Source organism: Euwallacea fornicatus, chromosome 10 (assembly GCF_040115645.1).
Source record: "Euwallacea fornicatus isolate EFF26 chromosome 10, ASM4011564v1, whole genome shotgun sequence".
NCBI lineage: Eukaryota > Metazoa > Arthropoda > Insecta > Coleoptera > Curculionidae > Euwallacea > Euwallacea fornicatus.
The window spans coordinates 118673-137114 of record NC_089550.1 but is presented as its reverse complement, the minus strand read 5'-3'; the positions used below and the strand labels follow the sequence as shown (position 1 = coordinate 137114).

General features: G+C 33.5%; 1 protein-coding gene across 3 annotated transcripts in view; it reads left to right on the top strand.

The window, feature by feature from the left end:
• LOC136341672 (homeobox protein invected-like) overlaps positions 1 to 15820 on the top strand; it is a 49851-nt gene extending 34031 nt beyond the window's left edge. For 2 of the 3 annotated variants that reach the window (XR_010732530.1, XM_066286886.1), the window contains 2 exons: positions 7479 to 7535; positions 14541 to 14741. Coding sequence is in view for 2 of the 3 variants with exons in the window: in XM_066286886.1 (XP_066142983.1) it covers positions 7479 to 7492 (14 nt within the window). In the remaining variant the exon portion in view is untranslated. Of the gene's footprint in view, positions 1 to 7478; positions 7536 to 14540 lie in introns of all 3 variants that reach the window. The other variant, XM_066286885.1, reaches the window with a different exon arrangement.
• The last annotated feature ends 2622 nt before the right edge of the window (positions 15821 to 18442 follow it).

Genomic DNA, 18442 nt, shown 5'->3' with positions numbered 1-18442 from the left:
GGCATGTTCTTTTTTTGGGTAGAGAATAGTGTATCATTCCGTAAAAATCCAACATTTGCACGAGAGTCTATTAAATAGTTTAAGCAACTTGAGGTTACACGTTTTGGGGGTAAAATTCTTTATTGGTTTGGATTCCTTCCATAGACATCGCAATTGTTAAGTTCTGTGAAACTATTGCTAATGAGAGAAACTTATTGATGGTGTTCCTTAGAGTTTCACATTTTAAATTATGTCTATATAGTTAATCAACCATTATGCTAAAGATGTTGAGAAGCCTTCGTTTGATCTTATATGGAATGGTTATTGATATGCACACGTCAAAAGTATACGACCATCATGTCATTGTCATCTGCCCCCAATTGCATATTTATACAAACGAGCTGAATTAAAACAATCAAGCCTGTCAAGTTAGTACAAAGATCAGCTGTCCAATTTTTTTGTCGTTTATTACTCTCGACATATCTCGGCTAATCTCTCGGTCCTTCTCGTTTTGCTTTTGCTTTCTATCTTGGTGGGTGGCGCGAAGTAATATAGACGTACAGCACGTCAACTTAAGTGATTTAATTTTGTTTTTTGAACGTTTACCAACAGTAGCGTAGACCTTATTCCCACGAGGTAGCGATCTAATCAAGTCAAATGTTATTTTCCCGTTATTTAGAAGTTATTGATCAAGGTTCTATCACATGTCTTCCAAAGCTTTAGGGAAATTAAGCCAGTTGCAGTAAAAACTTTAACAACACTTCCTGAATCATTTTCAGTCAATTTGAGAATTTTTGTGTTAAATTATTAAGTTGGGATGCACGCCACTGAATGGCACTTTATGTCCTAGAGAAGTTATGCAGGAAAAGAACCTAAATATAGACACTCAATCTGAATTTCATATGTAAATATAGTAATTAGAAGATTCTATTTTAATTTGATGGTAGAGCTAATGAGATCCGGTGTTTTTATTATATCTATATTTAATTAGGTGTCTATTACCGAACGCTTTCCTGCTTTTAAACAGGATTTCATTGGTGATTTATTGAAAGGTGTTTGTTTGGGAAACCTGTCAGAATACAATGTCTAGGTTTGCGCAATTGGAAATCATTGCCTTAGGTAATGGACTAAATGCTGTCTTTAATGATAGTGGGAATGAAAAATGCGATATCAATGACGCCTATATTTTACGGTCCAGTGAGACAAGTATAAAGGTATGAGTTCCGTGAAACGAGAACACATCTTGGCAATAAAAAGACTAATTCGCAAAACGGTAGGCCACGATACTATAAACATACTTGGATATACGTATGTGGGACCACCCAGAAAGCTGTGAACTGAAGACTGCTCTGAAATTGCAAAATTTATAGGATTTTTGAAAAATGGATTTACAAGAATATAAATTTCAATCAATCACGAGCATAAATTTCTCTCATTTAAGGATCATCAAATTAGACACACTTTAGTTATACATTAATTACGTTATAGTGCTGTTTTTAGTTGATTTAATTTTAGTTTTTATACTGAAGACAAATTAGAGAAATTCATACATAGAAGAAATTTCTCCTAAGTTCTTATTCTTATATGTATGTCTTCCTTCAATTCTCATAGATTAAAGAACCGTGTCTCAGTAAATACACACGCACATCACCGTAGACATTATAAAATGACTAGAATTGCAGTATAGATTTTCATTCTTAGTTTTTTTTTAAGTTACTATTTGATGTTAAATGACTAAAATCCTAAAATTAACGCTTCTTCAGGCTAGAGGAACGTATTAAGCGGTTTCAATGAAATATCGTAAATGTCAAATGTCACAAAATGTAAGATGCTTAAAGCTTTCCATTAGAAAAGAACTTGGTGATATAAATCAGAGAATTTACGATATTTCATGATAGAACAAGACACTTAGAGCTCGTTCCTTTATTTTTCCAACTTTTTACCTTTCTACGAGGCAGAGCTTTAAGCACAAATTTTGTAATCTTTCAAAAGAAAAATGCTTCAAGCTCATCAATGAGATCGATAATGAAACAACTTACTTCCATGTTTCATCGAAATTTGCATTTATTGAAGCTCTATTATTGTGGTCTCGTAAGAATTATTTGTCATGACTTTGGCATACACTTCTCGTAAGAAACGTGGGCTTGAAAAGCTTAAGAAATCACTTGACAATGATGCTGATATAGAGTTACAATAATAAATAATAATAAAAATCGCTATATTATTTGTCTTCCGTTTTACGTCACTATAAGACACTTTCTTAATAACATTTTTTTTTTATTTTCACGCAACTCTAACCTCCTGTATTTGATAAAACATTCACAGTAAAAGGCCATTTGCATAGACAAACGGAACTACTGTAAAAGCCTATCTAAACCTCTCCAAAAACACACATTACCAGAAGAAAACCAATTCGAGCCCACATAAAAAAAATACCACTGAATCTAGCGGGTCATCCGTCTCAGTCTGGCCGTGGTCATTAAATGCTCATGTTTAAACAAAAAGGTCCCATTAGCCCGCGTTTATCTAATATTTGTCCACGGTTGCCTTTTAAAACCACCGGCGAAATGAGTATGAGTGAAACAAAGGTAGAATTAGTCAAGGGAGGAAAAAAGAAGGAAGGAGTGACCACACAGCAGGATTGCCGACCACCAATTAAAGATGTAAAGCACATTAATTTGGCCAAGGTGGACCTCCAGGTGCCTTAGGACGTTTCACATCAGCTCTAGCTGTCTCGCTTTAAGTTAAGGAACAAATTAAGATTGAAAAGAGATGGATCTAAAAGGGTTTGTGAAGAAGGTAGGAAATGAATAGAGGAATGCAAAGAAAAAGATACGGAAAAGAAGTTTCAACGAAGTGATTCTCTTTTTGCGAAGATGTCCATTCGAATTCGTTTTCGGCTCATTTAATTTGGCAAATTTAAATAAGGGAATGGCAGATTGCATATTTAATTGAACGGGCACAAGTTTTTAAAAAAAGCTTGCCTTATACAGGAAAATATGCAAAAGTTCTGTTATTTATCTTTATTTCAAGGTGCTAATAAACGATTAGGGTACTTGTAACGAGTCTGAGAGTGTAATGTATCAGATACGTTATTCTATCATACAAAAAGAGTCATTATATTACTCATAAAAACACTTTTAACACAGTTATAAATAGGCGATAGTGGAACTAGTCAGTCAATTTAAATATTGCCTTAATCATCCGTAACTTCAATTTCATTATCAGCTAGTAACATTATATCAAATATGGTTAGGTAGTTATCGTTTATAATATAATTGAGTAGCCAAATTGTTCTTTCACTTGTTAATTTTGTATGGACAAGGAAAAGCAATAATTTTATTCAAAATCTCTCAAATGCAACGGAAAAATAAATCTGAATTGTTTCTGAAGGAGGATTTATTGAAAGGTCCTTCACAGTGTTACCAAGAAGAACAAATAGGAGAAGGGAGGCGACTATCTTAAAAATATATATAGTCACTGAAATACTGCTACGAAATGTACTATTTTTCAGAGTATTTTAGACGGAACAAATGATAAACTCTAAAAAAGGCTGAACCTGTTATTTACGGGGTTAAAGTGGCCCTCTTAAATAGACCTTGATATCATAACTTATATATGTATGTGGATACAGAGTAGTTACCCGTAAAGGCAGAAAATTACCGAATATGTCATGAATTTTGCAAACAGGAGTTGGGCTCCTGCTTCGATGGGTGCTCAGTAGAAGTGAAAGAAATCTCGAGCTGTGAAATAAGTCTGAATAGCAATCTCAAAAGGTTTGAAACGGTGTATGAATTGCCAATGTTAGAGAGATAATTCGAGATCTGTCACTCAACTTTGATTCAAGAATTGGTCTTTTTAATGGTCCTAATCGCCCATGAATTAGTAAGTAATTTTTTAGTAAATGTAACCATTTCGTCAGGTAGATTTTTGGTATTGGCGCTTGTTACAGAGTTAGACTATGTGATTCTGTATTCATTTATAGCCTAATAGTAGGGCCGTTCCTTTTCATCATTAGTATCACAATTTTGTAAAAACTTACTTGTTTTTACCGTACCTTAATTTTTTTTTATCGATGCAAAAAATAAGACGAATTCGCTAAAAATCTAGATTATCATAAATTCAGTGATATGCAAAAAACCCACATCGCAAAAGACAGCAATGACGATTTATCTGCCATCAACTTTGGTGGGATAATTAAAAGTCATATTAAACAAGAATTATCGCGCTTCTTGATATTCGCCATAACATTTGGTAACTTTATAAGAGGTCTTTGATTATTTCTATTATTCGTCTTTAAAACGTCCTTTCTCAATTTTTAGCCATCTTAATGACAAACGCTTTGTGTCACAGTCTTGTTCTCAGATTAATTCGAACAACAAGAACGGGTTGCATTTGCCCTTTGAAACGCAACGAGATTAATTGATTCCAATTAAATTAAAACATGACCCGACCCTTAACTGCTCTCGTCACACTAGTTAGCGTTATTGCACCTAATCCCTATAGGGTAGACGGATCTATAAATTTTTCGATTTAACCCTCTCGTGTCGGTTCCAACACGATTCTTCGCTTTTCTGTCATTTAGCGGTTTAATTAAATACAGCCGGCTATGGGGGTGTCACATGGAGTCCTCTTTTGGTAATTATCATCCCCCAATAAAATATTTATTTTGTTCCTTTTCTCTCCTACTAAAACCATTTTGCGACTTACTTTAATGTACGTAGAATTAATGTTTATATGGTCTGTCTAGTACCACGTTATAATTAAATCTGCTGTTTATAAATATGTCAACCCTCGTTAAGGAATTGGCTGATGTTTACATAGCCTAAGTCGAAGAAAGATATTTTCTGATGTTCAGGTGAGAAATTATTTTATAATTACGCTCAGGTGTCTCAATCAATTAAGCTGTCGATTGATTAATTTCTGGGCAACTCAGTATCAAATAAAGTTATTAATGCATTGCTGAGCCTGCTTGTACTTTTATTGTAAAATGGGCTGAGAAAATTATAGTTAGAAAAAAATTTGGCCTTCAATTTCTATGCTGTAAACGAACCATAACATTTCAGTTACTGAATAAAGCCTGCTTTTAATGGACTTGCTCACCCCATAATCCTTCAGGATAAATAACCCATCCACGGATTCACATATCAAATAAAACAAATTTCCCTTACTCGGGCACCCTTCTTCGAATCCTTCGAATCAATTTACACCCTCGCGAAAACAAATACAAAAAGAGTCCGTGTCTCACGTTGCGTTCCCGGATTCCTAATATAAATTCAGGGCGCGTTTTGGCCCGTTATCTCCACCCCGCAGTAACCCTGTAACGACCCGAAAACGGGGCAATCTAATCGGGCGGCTGCCCCGCAAAACGCACCCTTATCGGCCCTGTTTTTGGGTTTTGTTCGCAGGCGGTCCCTTTCATTGCCCTTTATCGTGCTTTTTTTTACAGGGATGAATTCCATAAATTTTCTATATAATGCTGTTTTCCAGAATTTAGAAATTTCAAACAAGAAGCTATAGAGGTATTACAGAAGAACTATAAATTGAGAAAACAGGGGAATTTCGTCCTGCCACCCACATTTTTATTCCCAATAAAGATTGCAAAATCAGAGTTCGTACAATTTTGACCAGGATGTTGATTTTTGTAAAGTTCCAATATTACATAAATTAATACACCTAAATAAATCTCAATTGCATTATTTTCGTCTTTCCTGGAAAATAGCACATTTGACAACTAAAACATTTCCATGGGGTACAGAAAGTCTGATGAAGAACAAACTCCCGGGTACTTATTAGCTACGATTCTGTCTGTTTTTCATCATAAAACTAAAGTATTTGTGTCTCTTTTCTTGACTGTCTTTCAAGTTAGACGGTATTATTTGTAAATATCAGAAGTTTAATGGTATATTATATTTGAATTATTCATCGCGAATTTCTGAATCCAGTCCTGTCTTTTCTGAAGAGTTTACTTAAGGGTTGTTCTGGAGAATAAGCGTGGCCAATATTGCAAATGTCGGCAGTGCATTAATTCCGACATCGTGTTTATTTTATTTGAGGGTGTCATCCCCAAGGTCCCCCGCAGGCTCCAACAAGTGTAAGGAGATAACGGGGATTAATAATGCTTGTAAGTGGTTGATTTAGCTTACATTGAATAATTGTATCATTTATTTTTAATCTAAGAGATTTATTAGGTAGTAAACAGTAATGAACTTCGTCAGATTTCACGATCTCTAAAACCATGTCTAATATCATGCAAAATCCGAAGAATGTCACTTTATGGACTAATTTGATTGAACCGAGTTAGAAAAGCTTGTAATTTCTCTCTTGCCTGAGAGAAAAATTCATGAAAAATATAAAATAATTATTAAAAGAGGTCTGAAATATTAATTTTATTCTAATGCGGATGAGTTTAGTTTAATCAATCAAATGGATCAGAACGGCAGATTTATAAATCTGTTGAATCTTGTAGTTATTAAATAGGCAGTAGAAGAAATACTTTTCTGACTGACTTTTAGAATAATTGAACATTTTGATCGATTTTTAGATGCATTATTTTAATCGAACAAAGAAGGAGCATTATTGAGCCAGCTATGAAATATTGGTAGATTCATGATATCTTTTTTGTGCACAATATAGGAATTTTAACATTGTTAGCAATGTCAGCATTCACAATTTTCCAACTTCCAGTCTAATATTCATAACTTTTTTATCCATTAAACTCTCCTCCTCCCCGGACACATCTCCTTTACTTTAACATTATTAAATGTTAAAAAGGTAAAGGAGATTCTCACTTGCGAAGATTTTATATCATATCATGAAATGATTAGCAATTTGGAATTCCAGAAGTGCCAATTGATCACTATAAGATTAGGTAGACGAACTAATTTTACTGTTTGTTTTTGAGAATTAATTCTATTAGAAATATATATTTTTAGTAAATGCAAAAACGGATATTATAGAAAAAAAAAATTTCAGCAGAATTTGAGTATCTGGCTACGTCACTGCTACTTTTGCCACTTTGGTGGGTATTTTAAACAGCATTGCACAAATTCCGATCAATTTATAAACTGCAATATTGGGAATTCAAACTCGACAAAATCTAATAAAAATTATTTCGTCCCATAAACCAAACCGAAGTGTGATTCACTGTGAAATTGTTGCTGGGAACGGAGGGAGGTAGCGACCATAAGGCGAATTCATTCCCGATGTAGACTTTAAAATTCCACTTATAGGTCATTTAACACCAAGTGGACCGTATTATGCGATAGCGGTCGCTTTATAACGCCTCTTATTGAAAAATATAATAAAAATGCCACTGTGTACCCGTAGTTTATTCGCGATTTAAACCCAATGAGGTGGAAAATTGGCAGTCACGTGATTGCGAGCAAATCCGAACTTGCTACCGTTACATTAAAACTATTTTATTTTCAGTGTGTATTTGTTTGTTTTGATGTAGTTTTTACTTTAGTTACTAATTTATTCTTTTCTTTTTGTTCTAGGAAGAAGTAAGTAGCCAATGACCCCAACCCTTCAACTAGTAACATCAAAATAGCAGAGTGAGCTTATTTTATTTTATAATTTCATTTCGCTGTCCTGATTTAAATTACTAATGAGTATGTATTTTAAATCCAAGATTTACGCCACTTCACCGCAAAAAGTGATCGATTACTTCGAAAAAAGAATTCTAATTACTATCTTGTATTCAACTAGAGCACCTGAAGTAATGCAGCATTTCTCTTAATAACGGATAATTAAGCAGTAGACAGACGGCCATCAATCTTGGAAATAAAACGCTTCCCTACGTGACGAATTACTAATTGAAACGGAGAACAAAGTACGAAATGAGGCTTAAAAAAAGAGCAAACACATCGAGAAAAAGGACGTCCGAGTCGGTTCTGGGAGATGGAGGATTGACTTTGCGAGATGCCAACATGGCATCTCGTTGTAGTTGATCTTTCCTTATCGTGGGTTTGTTTAAAGTATTCATACAATAACCTTTTAAAACTTTTAAAAGATTTTCAGTATAAAACGTTTCTTTTATGCAGATAACTATAATATATTTTGGTATTTTACGTGGGTTCTTCTACAAATTTTTAGTTCTCCAAATATACTGCGTGACATAGAAAAGAGAACACCCCGTAAAAATGGTTTTATTTAAATAATTTTTGGTATACATGTTTCTTACGTTAAAACAAATACTTCTTTAAAAAATTTAACAAATTTAATTATTAAAAGCCAAAAAAAAATTGGTCTTATACATTCCTGTAAATGTATAGACATGGATCTAATAAGGCGATTGATATCCTCTTGGATAGATCTCATTTCAGGTTAACTAGGCAGCATGACAACACCGCTAGACATCATAAATTATACAACTTTCTACCTACAATATCCCAGACATGTCCAATCAGTAAGAAGTCTGGAAATTAAGGTGGTCAAAGTAGCAAATTGATTACATTTTGTTGAAAAAAATCCATAGCCATTCTAGTCCTGTGTGGTCGTGCATTGTCTTGTTGGAAAATTGAATTCACAAGAATTTCCAGATAGGCACGATATGAGGTTCCAAGTTTTTATGGATGTATCGTGGGACTGTCATACTGCCTCTAATAAAAAGTAAAGGTGACCTGCTACCATATGCAATAACACCCCAAACCACTACTTCAACAGCCTGATGGACATGCCTCTGTATTATAAACTGAGGATCCCGTCTTTCACCTCGTCTTCTTGTTACTCTTACGCAACCATCATTCATACCCAAACAGAATCTAAATTTGTCGCTAAACACCATATTATCCCATTCTAGATTCCAATGTAACCATTCTCTGCACCATTGCAGTCGATTTTGACGATAATTTAAAGTGAGCGGAAACACAAAATGGGAATGTTAGAAAATCAGTTCAAAACTTTTTTTCCGACGAGAAATGGTTCGAATCCCAATGGGTTTTCCATGCTCGGTAAACTATCGGTTTGTCAGTGTCCTGGACGAGACCAACCTATTTCTTACCGTCATAATTCGAAGGCGGCAATCTTGGCGTTCTGTATTTCTTCGAGATCGTCCAGTATCTCTCTTTCTGCCCGTTTACTCTTCTTGGAATTATGCCTGATAAGATCTCATTATAATGTTTACACTATAATACAATTTAGTGGCGATGTGTCTAAATGACCGACCAGCCTGTCGTAGTCCCACCATTCGACCTCTCTGAAATTCGTTCAATTGATGAAAATTTCACTGCATTCTGCATTTAGGCATATTTGATTAAAGCTAAAAGCACTTTCTAAACACACTATACATTAATAAATAATATTTTTCCTCTTGTTGTATTTTATTGCGATTTTTATAGTAAAAAAAAATTAATTATTGATTACTCATAAATACTTTGATAAATATGACTAAAAATTTAATCGTTTTTTATATTCCCATATACAGACATGCATACCAAAAATTATTTAAACATAATTATTTTTAAGGGGCGTTCTCTTTTCTATGTCACGTAGAATACCTTCTTGTAGTGATGTTAAGATGTTTATGTTACGGTAATATTTACTTCCCAATCAATCATTACGAATATTATTTCTAAATCAGCCCGATCCATTCATATAAGCTTGGAATATTTAATACACGTTAATTGAGGACAGTGTCAAAATTTGTTACTTAGGTCTTTTTTGGGGCATTCTTGATTCACAAACAAAAACTTAAATCATTGAGATCTTTATTAGTTTATATTCTGTATCCTCATAATCTTTCTCCTTTTGTTTCTTGCTAGTCTTTTAATCACTTTGAAAATTGTTCCTTAATTACGCATTAAATGCAAGTGTACCTTACTTTGCAACATAATTTTTGAAGTGTGCAACTTGTCCACTAAAATTTAGCTATCTCAAAATTACTTAGAGGTAGTGTTACACAGATTTGCCTTTTTTTAGTGAGAATTTTAGTGAGATGATGAAATAGGGAAAATAGGAGACTCTGATTTAACTGTAATATTATGATGAAACTTCTCTTCGTATTAAACATAGTGAGGATATGATATGTATCAGTTTGTAATTTGCCTTAGGGCCAATAGGTCAGAGCCTTGATAACTTTACCTATTTATTTACTTGTACCCGTATAGTATACACATATTTTAAATTCAAGAAACTAACCAATGATCTGCCCTTATTTCATTATTTTTACGGTTAAAACAAGTTACCTAGATAAGTAACAGGGGTGTCTATACCCCTTAACAATCATAGATATTTAAAGAAGTAGAAGTTTACTAAATAGTGAGTGAGAAGTCTTTTGCTATTTGCCTTGTAGATGGTAAAACCACACAAATTCTTAAATTTAGTAGGTGCATTTGACTCTTCTCTTCGAAACATATACTTATAGGTAGACTAAAAATTAAATTGTTTGGAAACACGACTAGATCTATTGTTCGTCATACTTATTTACCAAAAAAACTTGCTACAAAAAACCCAACTTATTTGTGAAGTCTAGGAGCCTCACCTCAGGTAACAAAATAATGTATGAATTGCACTTGAAGGAACCTTGAGAGTGGCAAGATGTAAATCTGTTTGTCAGTTTGTTTGAATTACATATTTAGATATGTTGGGCAGAAATTAATATGGAGCAGCTACTTACTTTAGCTACTACTAAAAATGTCAAGATTATATTTGTTATATATATAATATACCATATAGTTCGCCTTTCTTACCCTGAAGATGAGCTTATGGGCTTATTTGCTCTTCCTGGAAATATTTTTAATGCACTGCATATTTCTGCTAATGCAAGTGTCTAGATAGCCGTAACTTTCTCATAAACTTTTCCATCAAGTTCGCCTGGAAAATAATCACTAATTGTAATGTCATCATATTTAATGTGTTTCAAAATTTTCCCTGAAATCTTGGTTTCTCCATATAAAGAACTTGACTGACTAAACAGTAAATTAATACAAGGCGAAAAGTTTCCTAAAACGGAAACAATAACTTCTTTTAGATATGTTAAAAAAAATTTAAAAATGCGTGGTCATTTGTAAAATTCTCAACGTTTTTTTATAGCAATTTTTAATTGCAGCATTATCTCCCTTGTGGTAAAGAGATCGAACTTATCGTAGCTTCCATGCATCACTCTCGATTCAACCCACTGATTTGAAAATTAGTATATAACTTACGAAAACCTTTAATGATTGACCTTACCAAAAATAAAGTGCAAATTATCAAGGAACATGATAACATAGTTTGAAATCGTAAACCATAACTTTCTCATAAATATTTCTCTTTCTTATGTTTGAAGTGGGAACCGTCCTAATTAAACATTCTTTCCCTTTCGTTGTAAATCTTTTCCGAGTCATCTTTTTAATAAAAACTTCTGCCTACCGTAAGAAAAAAAAAGGAACGTGCATTAGGTCGGTTTTTACGCATAATTCCCAAGATGGAGAACGATTAATCTCTTCCGAGGCTCGCGAAACACTGAAATGCAAATGACGAAGACGCTCGTCCTTCGGTCGTTAAGCGCCAAATTACCTTTATTAATTTGGCAGTAATTATACAAATACATTTCAGGAGGAATGTGGAATTATGATTATTATTATTAGTCTATGGAGTTGGGAAAAGGATGTTGGCAGTGACAACCGGGTGATAACTCTTCTAATTTGGTTTAATTATTAAGAAGGGAATAAGCGTTAAACTTGTATGATTTAACACTACACTTTTCTTATAGAATGAGATATAATTGCCTTACCCAAACAACCCAAACTGAAATTTACATATACATATGTCTGTTCAAAAATGCTGTACCACCATAAAAAGCTACATCATCTCATATATCGAGTTCTTAAGTGAGCACTGTCATGGGGCCTTATACTCACTTACTTTTAATGGGCAATTCTCTTCAAAGCCATCAAATTTTGTTATCCTCTTAACCATATATCATACAATAATGTTGTTTTTATGCCTCGACGAATAACTCTTTTACCGTAGTTTATGTTTTCCCTTTTGGTTATTGGAAGTACAATTTTCAGAAAACGATACTTTGTGGCTTTACATCTTTTATGCTTTGAAGCCGAGTCATGAGTTTCTAGAAATTAGCCGATTTATCGCCTTACCAATTTCATAGTTGGGCAAAATAAGACTCCACAGACTGTTAAGCCATCATTAAAATGTCATGTTAACGGCAAACACAATTCCAGTCTTGGATGCCCGAGTAATTTAAGACGCCACCGAAATACTTCGCAAAAGACGTTTTCTGGTTAGTCTAGTAGAAGTTCGTAATTCGTTAACTTCCCGACAAGGAGGAAATGAGAAATTTTCTCCGGAAAGCGATAATTATCGTGAGGAGCTCTTTTCCCACCTGACAGTCGAAAGCTCTAATTGCGAAGCTGTCAGAGTTCGCGGGACTCCTCGTTTCAATATAACTGTCACTAGTCACATCTTAGTAATTACAACAGTAAGTTTGCACACTTCTTGGGAGTTGAGTTGTTTGGCCAATTTCAGATTCTCGGCTTTTACTCAGGTCGCGTACGTTAAGTAAAAACGAGTCTTTCCAGTTTCACGTAAATTTGTAAATACCTAATGCAGCCTCTCAGGGATTCATTGGATCTGAGTTAACTCAGGTAGAATGGGTGAATATTCATCCTCTTCATCCAGAGGACAGCGTTTCATCTTCAAAATTTTAATTTGATGTTTTTTAATGATATTCTGTTTTTGTTGAATGATTTTTATTCATTTAACATTGATTCTTTCATTGAGAAAGTTTAACGAAGATGCGTTTCTTCATTCTCCACGAATTTCAGAACAAGGAATTTTCTTTCCAAGAAATATTTATGTTTTACTGGGACTGAGAATGTTCTCTGAATGCTTCATCTTTAAAGTTCCACTTTCAAGTCTTTTAACTACATCGTCTTTTGATGGAACCATCCTCATCCATTTACATCATTTTTGGCATCGTGAAAGTTTAAACGTGATGTGAATATTTATTTCTGTCGAAACTTGAAATCAGGAGTTTCTCCCAATTAATGGTCTATCGACACCGCTAATCTTCTTTAAAGCTTCGTTTTCATGAATTTTAATCTTAGTTTTTTGTTTGAATGATTTTCATCCATTTCACATCAATTATTGTATCGTTAAAATTCGACAACATTTGAGAGAATGTGATTCCTCATGTTCGTCAAACCTTGTCGCTAAAAATTTAGACAAAGTTCTATATCATATCTCATCGTTAATACTCATTAAATTCCACTCAATCTCCGTCAGTTCCATTCTCTTATCTAGGAATGCACTGCTCATCCAACGGAACCTTTTCACTTAAATTTAAAAGATAGTTTTTGTACTTTCAAGAGTAAGAAAATTCTAAAAACTTATTGGCACATGTAAGTTTTCTAAAAATTCTCGATAAGATTGCTTAAGCTAGGGAAGATATTACTGACTAACCTGTTATCCACGGTTGCAATATCAATGGAATATCTTGGTATTTTGTTTTTACGTTGGTCAGTGGTGTATCGCAAAACATTTTGAAGTGTTAAAAGGGGGCCTGATCCTTCAAAAAATATCTTGTAGGTTGTTGAATTGGTTTTAGAGACCTCCTGATGTGGACTTCTACGAAACATGTGCATCTTAATTTTGAATTACAGATCTTGAAAATTGTAGGCGTTACAGGGAAAAATCAATTTGAAATTTTAACACGCTGTATACCTTTCTCGAATAATTTTTATTCACAAAGTCATCTCGTCTTGCATTTTGAGCTACGGTATCACATTAACAAAAAACCAGTTTATATACCCATTCTATATAATATTTTGTAGGCCCCATAATACGAAATAGTTAAAATATTAGATTTTGGTAGGTTTTTAGAATTAATAGCAAGTATCCATTACTACGCGTTAGTGGCTGACCCTCTATATCAGTCCTTGATTAAGATGTTTGATACAAGAAGGAATAAATCTCTGCATTAACATACTGCAAGAGCATTTGGTGACGGTAATTGAATCTAGTCAATTAATTATAATGTGGAATCCCTCTGTTTTACCTGAACTGCTCTGTGATGGAGCCCTGTATGCTGCTCGATTAATTTATAAGGAACAACGCACTATATAGAGAATGGATTTAGTAAATAATACGATAAAGTTTTTTTTTATCGAGAAATGTGTTCTATTAACTTATCATTAAAATATGTAAGAACTCAAAATGTATATTTGTTCTCGTTCAAATGCTATATAGGGGAATACGACTTAGATCTAAAATTTATAGGTTCAAAAATTTAGAAATTGATTTTATTATACCTATACCAATTCTGGTATAACTTGTAGAGAAAATTTCATTATTTTTACTGATAAAAATACTTTTGATAGTCTAACGAGCAGGAACGTTCTCAACTTCTGCTGCTGTCGTGAAAAATACATTGATCGTATTTTTATCAACTCTTTCCTCTCATGATAATAATATTCACGAAGTTGTAAATATTTTCCCATTATATCGAGAAACATATTTGATTTTTCAAAATCTAGTAATCGATTACGCTCTCGTTTTGAAACGACATTTCATTTAGAAATCTCAGAGCAACTTTTTAGAATTCTCTTTTTTTATTCCAGGTCCCAGAACTCGCCGAATAAAGAAACCTGGCACTAAACCTGCTATTCCAGAAGAAAAACGACCCCGCACCGCCTTCTCAGGAGCCCAACTAGCCAGATTGAAAAACGAATTTGCCGAAAATCGATATTTGACAGAAAGGAGACGTCAGCAACTCAGCGCTGAGTTGGGCCTCAACGAAGCCCAAATCAAAATTTGGTTTCAAAATAAAAGAGCTAAAATCAAAAAAGCTTCGGGTCAAAAAAACCCTTTAGCGTTACAGCTGATGGCGCAGGGCCTCTATAATCACAGTACGATTCCTTTGAGCAAGGAAGAAGAAGAGCTGGAAAAAATGCAAGGAAAACTTTCGTAGGGCCTATAAGGTCTATTGTTTTGTGATATTTTCATTGGATTTGAAAAGCAAGAAGTTACGTATATGTGTACATACGTTTATGTAAATACAAATGCTTCTATTGAAAAATCCACGAATTCTATATGACGTCTGATAATTTGTCAAACCTTAAAAGAGAAAATTATAAAAGGTTTGTTATACGAGAATCGCCACACACCAAGCGATTGTGTTTAAATGAAGTTGGATATTCGCATTAATTTAGTTTTTATATTTGATCGTCAGACTTTTGGCTCTTTTAGAATCAAGGAATTAAGAAACAATGTTAAGGGAGAATCGCAAAAACTTGTCTAGTGACTATGTGCATTTCCCATGTATAGGAGTTTCAACTGCAATCATAAAGCAGTCTAAAGTGACTTTATTTTTTTCACAATAATTCCTCTTTATTGGTTTCTTTTGGTTTTATATTATCAAAAGTATGTAGTAAATTTTAATAAACGAAATAACGGTTTTTTAAACTCGTGTTTGATACCTAAAGGGAAAACTAGCAATTTAGACTTGTACGAGTATTCACTAGTATGTAAAGTATTGTACATAATATCTAATTATATTTTATTGTTACAAAGATATACTTATTGAAGTAGATAACTATATATAATGTACTATTTCGTCTGTGACTTAGTTAGGTACGTATTGGATGTAAACTAAATTAATAAATAATGCAGAAAATCTCGGTATTTATAGATTTATGTCTTATAAGAATGTCTATTGTGGGAGCAAATTTGATACAACTTTGCTCATTCTAATTTCCCGTTTCCTTCATTAAACTCATATTTAACTGATTCCGTTTTAAGCACAAAAAGAATTATTTTCACTGAGACTTTACACGTTTGTATAACTTTGGTTCTAATAAAAATAATTGCTATGTAAAAAGTATTTATTAAAAGATGTCGTAATAATGTCAGAATTGTGTTTTCTTTGGTAAACTTATACTGAATTTGTCACCAAAAAGCTGCAAATTAATATAAGTACGTCTTATTTTGACTTCATGTTCAACCATAAATTTTGACCATGGAACCAAGAAATTTACTCGCAGATTTATGGGGTAAAAAGCATCCTTTCTTCTCCTGGAAGATTTTTTCTTTTTTTCTAAATTTCTTTATTTTAATATTGATTACGCAACTAATCCTAAAAGTTCATATTGTTACATTTCTTTCGAATTCGCCAACAAAAAAAAGGGATAATCTACATAGTTATCTAGATGATGTTCTAAAGGCGATACTGCAAACTTAACTTATTCATGCATACCCGCAGCAGAAGCTCGATTAAGTACAACTAAAAGGTATTGGTACCATTTAACAGTCAGCAGTTGTGCAACGGTTTCGATTTCTGCTGAATAACACACTACTTTTCATTCAATTCAATGATAAGATTCATTCCAAATTTGAAGTTGTAGGTTTTTAACTCACTTGTCAAGATACGTTTTACAGTTTCTTTCTCTTCAGTGTCAGCGGTGCCTTCCACGATGCAATTCAGTACGTTCGGAAATCACTCCTGGCCTTACGTGCAGAGTAAGGCTTTTTACAAGATTTTTCAACAAGAACTATTTCAGCACTATGGCCATTAATAACTTTACCACCTCTCGTAATATTCCCAAAAGAAGTAATATTAGTTTAGAAATTATTTACTCAAACTAGTGACAGGGCGAATTTCTTCACTCTTATGGAAAATATCTTTTTACTAAAGTTTCCAGACTGATTGTATGTTAAACTTATTAGTCTAAGGGCTGGTTTTTGAAAGTCTAAAATTTTCTAGTCGTCTCTTTTTTACTTATTTTTTTCAGTTAAGTATGTGCCTCTTTTCTAATAATTAGTTGCAACCAGTAGAATGATCGCAAAATAGATTTGCTTGCAATTCTTCAGTTATTAATTAATTGTTGTGTATTCTTCGAGTATCACTCCAGTTTATACGTTTAAGATATCTATCTATATTATATTGTCGGTTTAACATTAACAAAGATATCAAACATGAAATCACGTATCTATGATTCAAGCTAAACTCTTCGGATGAGATGTGCTAGTACGAGATTTTAGCTCAGACTTGACTAGATAGTGGAAGATGGATAAGTTCTTGCAACCTCAACTATTGTGATGCTGTCCAGACCTGAAATGCTACATGTAATCAATTTCAATCTTGGAATCACTTGGGGATTGATAGATGATTGTTCTCCATAAGTTAGTTGTCATTCTACATGATGTTGTTCGACTCTGGCGGATCTTCATTCTAAAATTGGATTGAAAGCTGTTCTTCGTTTAGCTTGCGCTGTACCAGGTGATTATCTTAGCAAGGGCTGTTTCGTTTGGGAGAGCTGTTTCGTTTTCAACCTAAAGTGCTTAGAATTCCCTTAGACCTGATTTCTACTAAGGATAAATCCTTCGGGGGTTTATTACTTCTTGCTGTTCGCGTTTCGAGTTGAAATGAAAACGACTATGAAAGGTGATGATTAAGGAAAATATGATTCGTCGTTGAAATATCAGATTTATGTCTTGGATATGGATTTGTCTGATATTTGATGATAAATTCCCCTCAATTTATGGTTAATTACCAAAAAAATATTTATTTCTTACTACATTGTAGAGAAAATGAATATATTATAATAAATTTTCCTACGTTAGGCGATATTCAAGAATCCTTTTTTATATTAAGAAATGTAAAATTAACGAGGCTAAGGGGTAAAACATACCTTTATACACGGTGGCATTAAGTCTCACCCGCAATAAGTGACGTATTCCCGCTGTGCCACAATATTGATTTAATAGTATATTATAGAAATTAGTGCTATGTTGTACTGAGAACGCACACATCTAGAGTGAGACCTGAGATCTATGAATAGTGCTCACTAATTTCTTATGTTTGGAAGCCGATGGTCCTTGTTCCACAACAAATGCAAGATGCAAAAGGAATGAAATACGAACGATGCTGTAAAAATACAAGATGATGTAGCACTATGAGATCAAACTTCTAGGGATCATTCAGTCTAATAATAAAATACATTAGAGTATAAAAACCTATATTGGAAAAGGTTTCCCTAAGGCCCTAAGGTCTTACGATGCTTTAAGTCAGTTAACTGCGAAATAAACAAGCATTAAATTTTTAGTCAAGTCTTCAGAAAGCATGTATATCCTTTAAACAAGTGTATTCAAGTTCAAGGATGATATTTAAAACAATTACTGTATCATTATTTTATACAAGTAAATTAAAATTAAAAATACTGGGACTGGATTAAACACATTTTTGAACATAACTGTCTTGAAGCATCATAAAGTCGTAGCGCCTTAGAGACATTTTCAGACATGGACTGTCAGACAGAAATATCTTTTATTGTTGCACTGAATAATCTTTAGAAGTTTTATCTCACAGTTCTAAATTACCGTATACAGTTGATACCTCACAGTTTCTCGACAGCTCGAAAACTCTCAAAACCACCAATAAAAGCACACAAAGTGCGTGGCTGGGACATCAACCCTAAAGACGATAAGATGTGAACCTTAAGTATACAGTGTTGCTACATATATG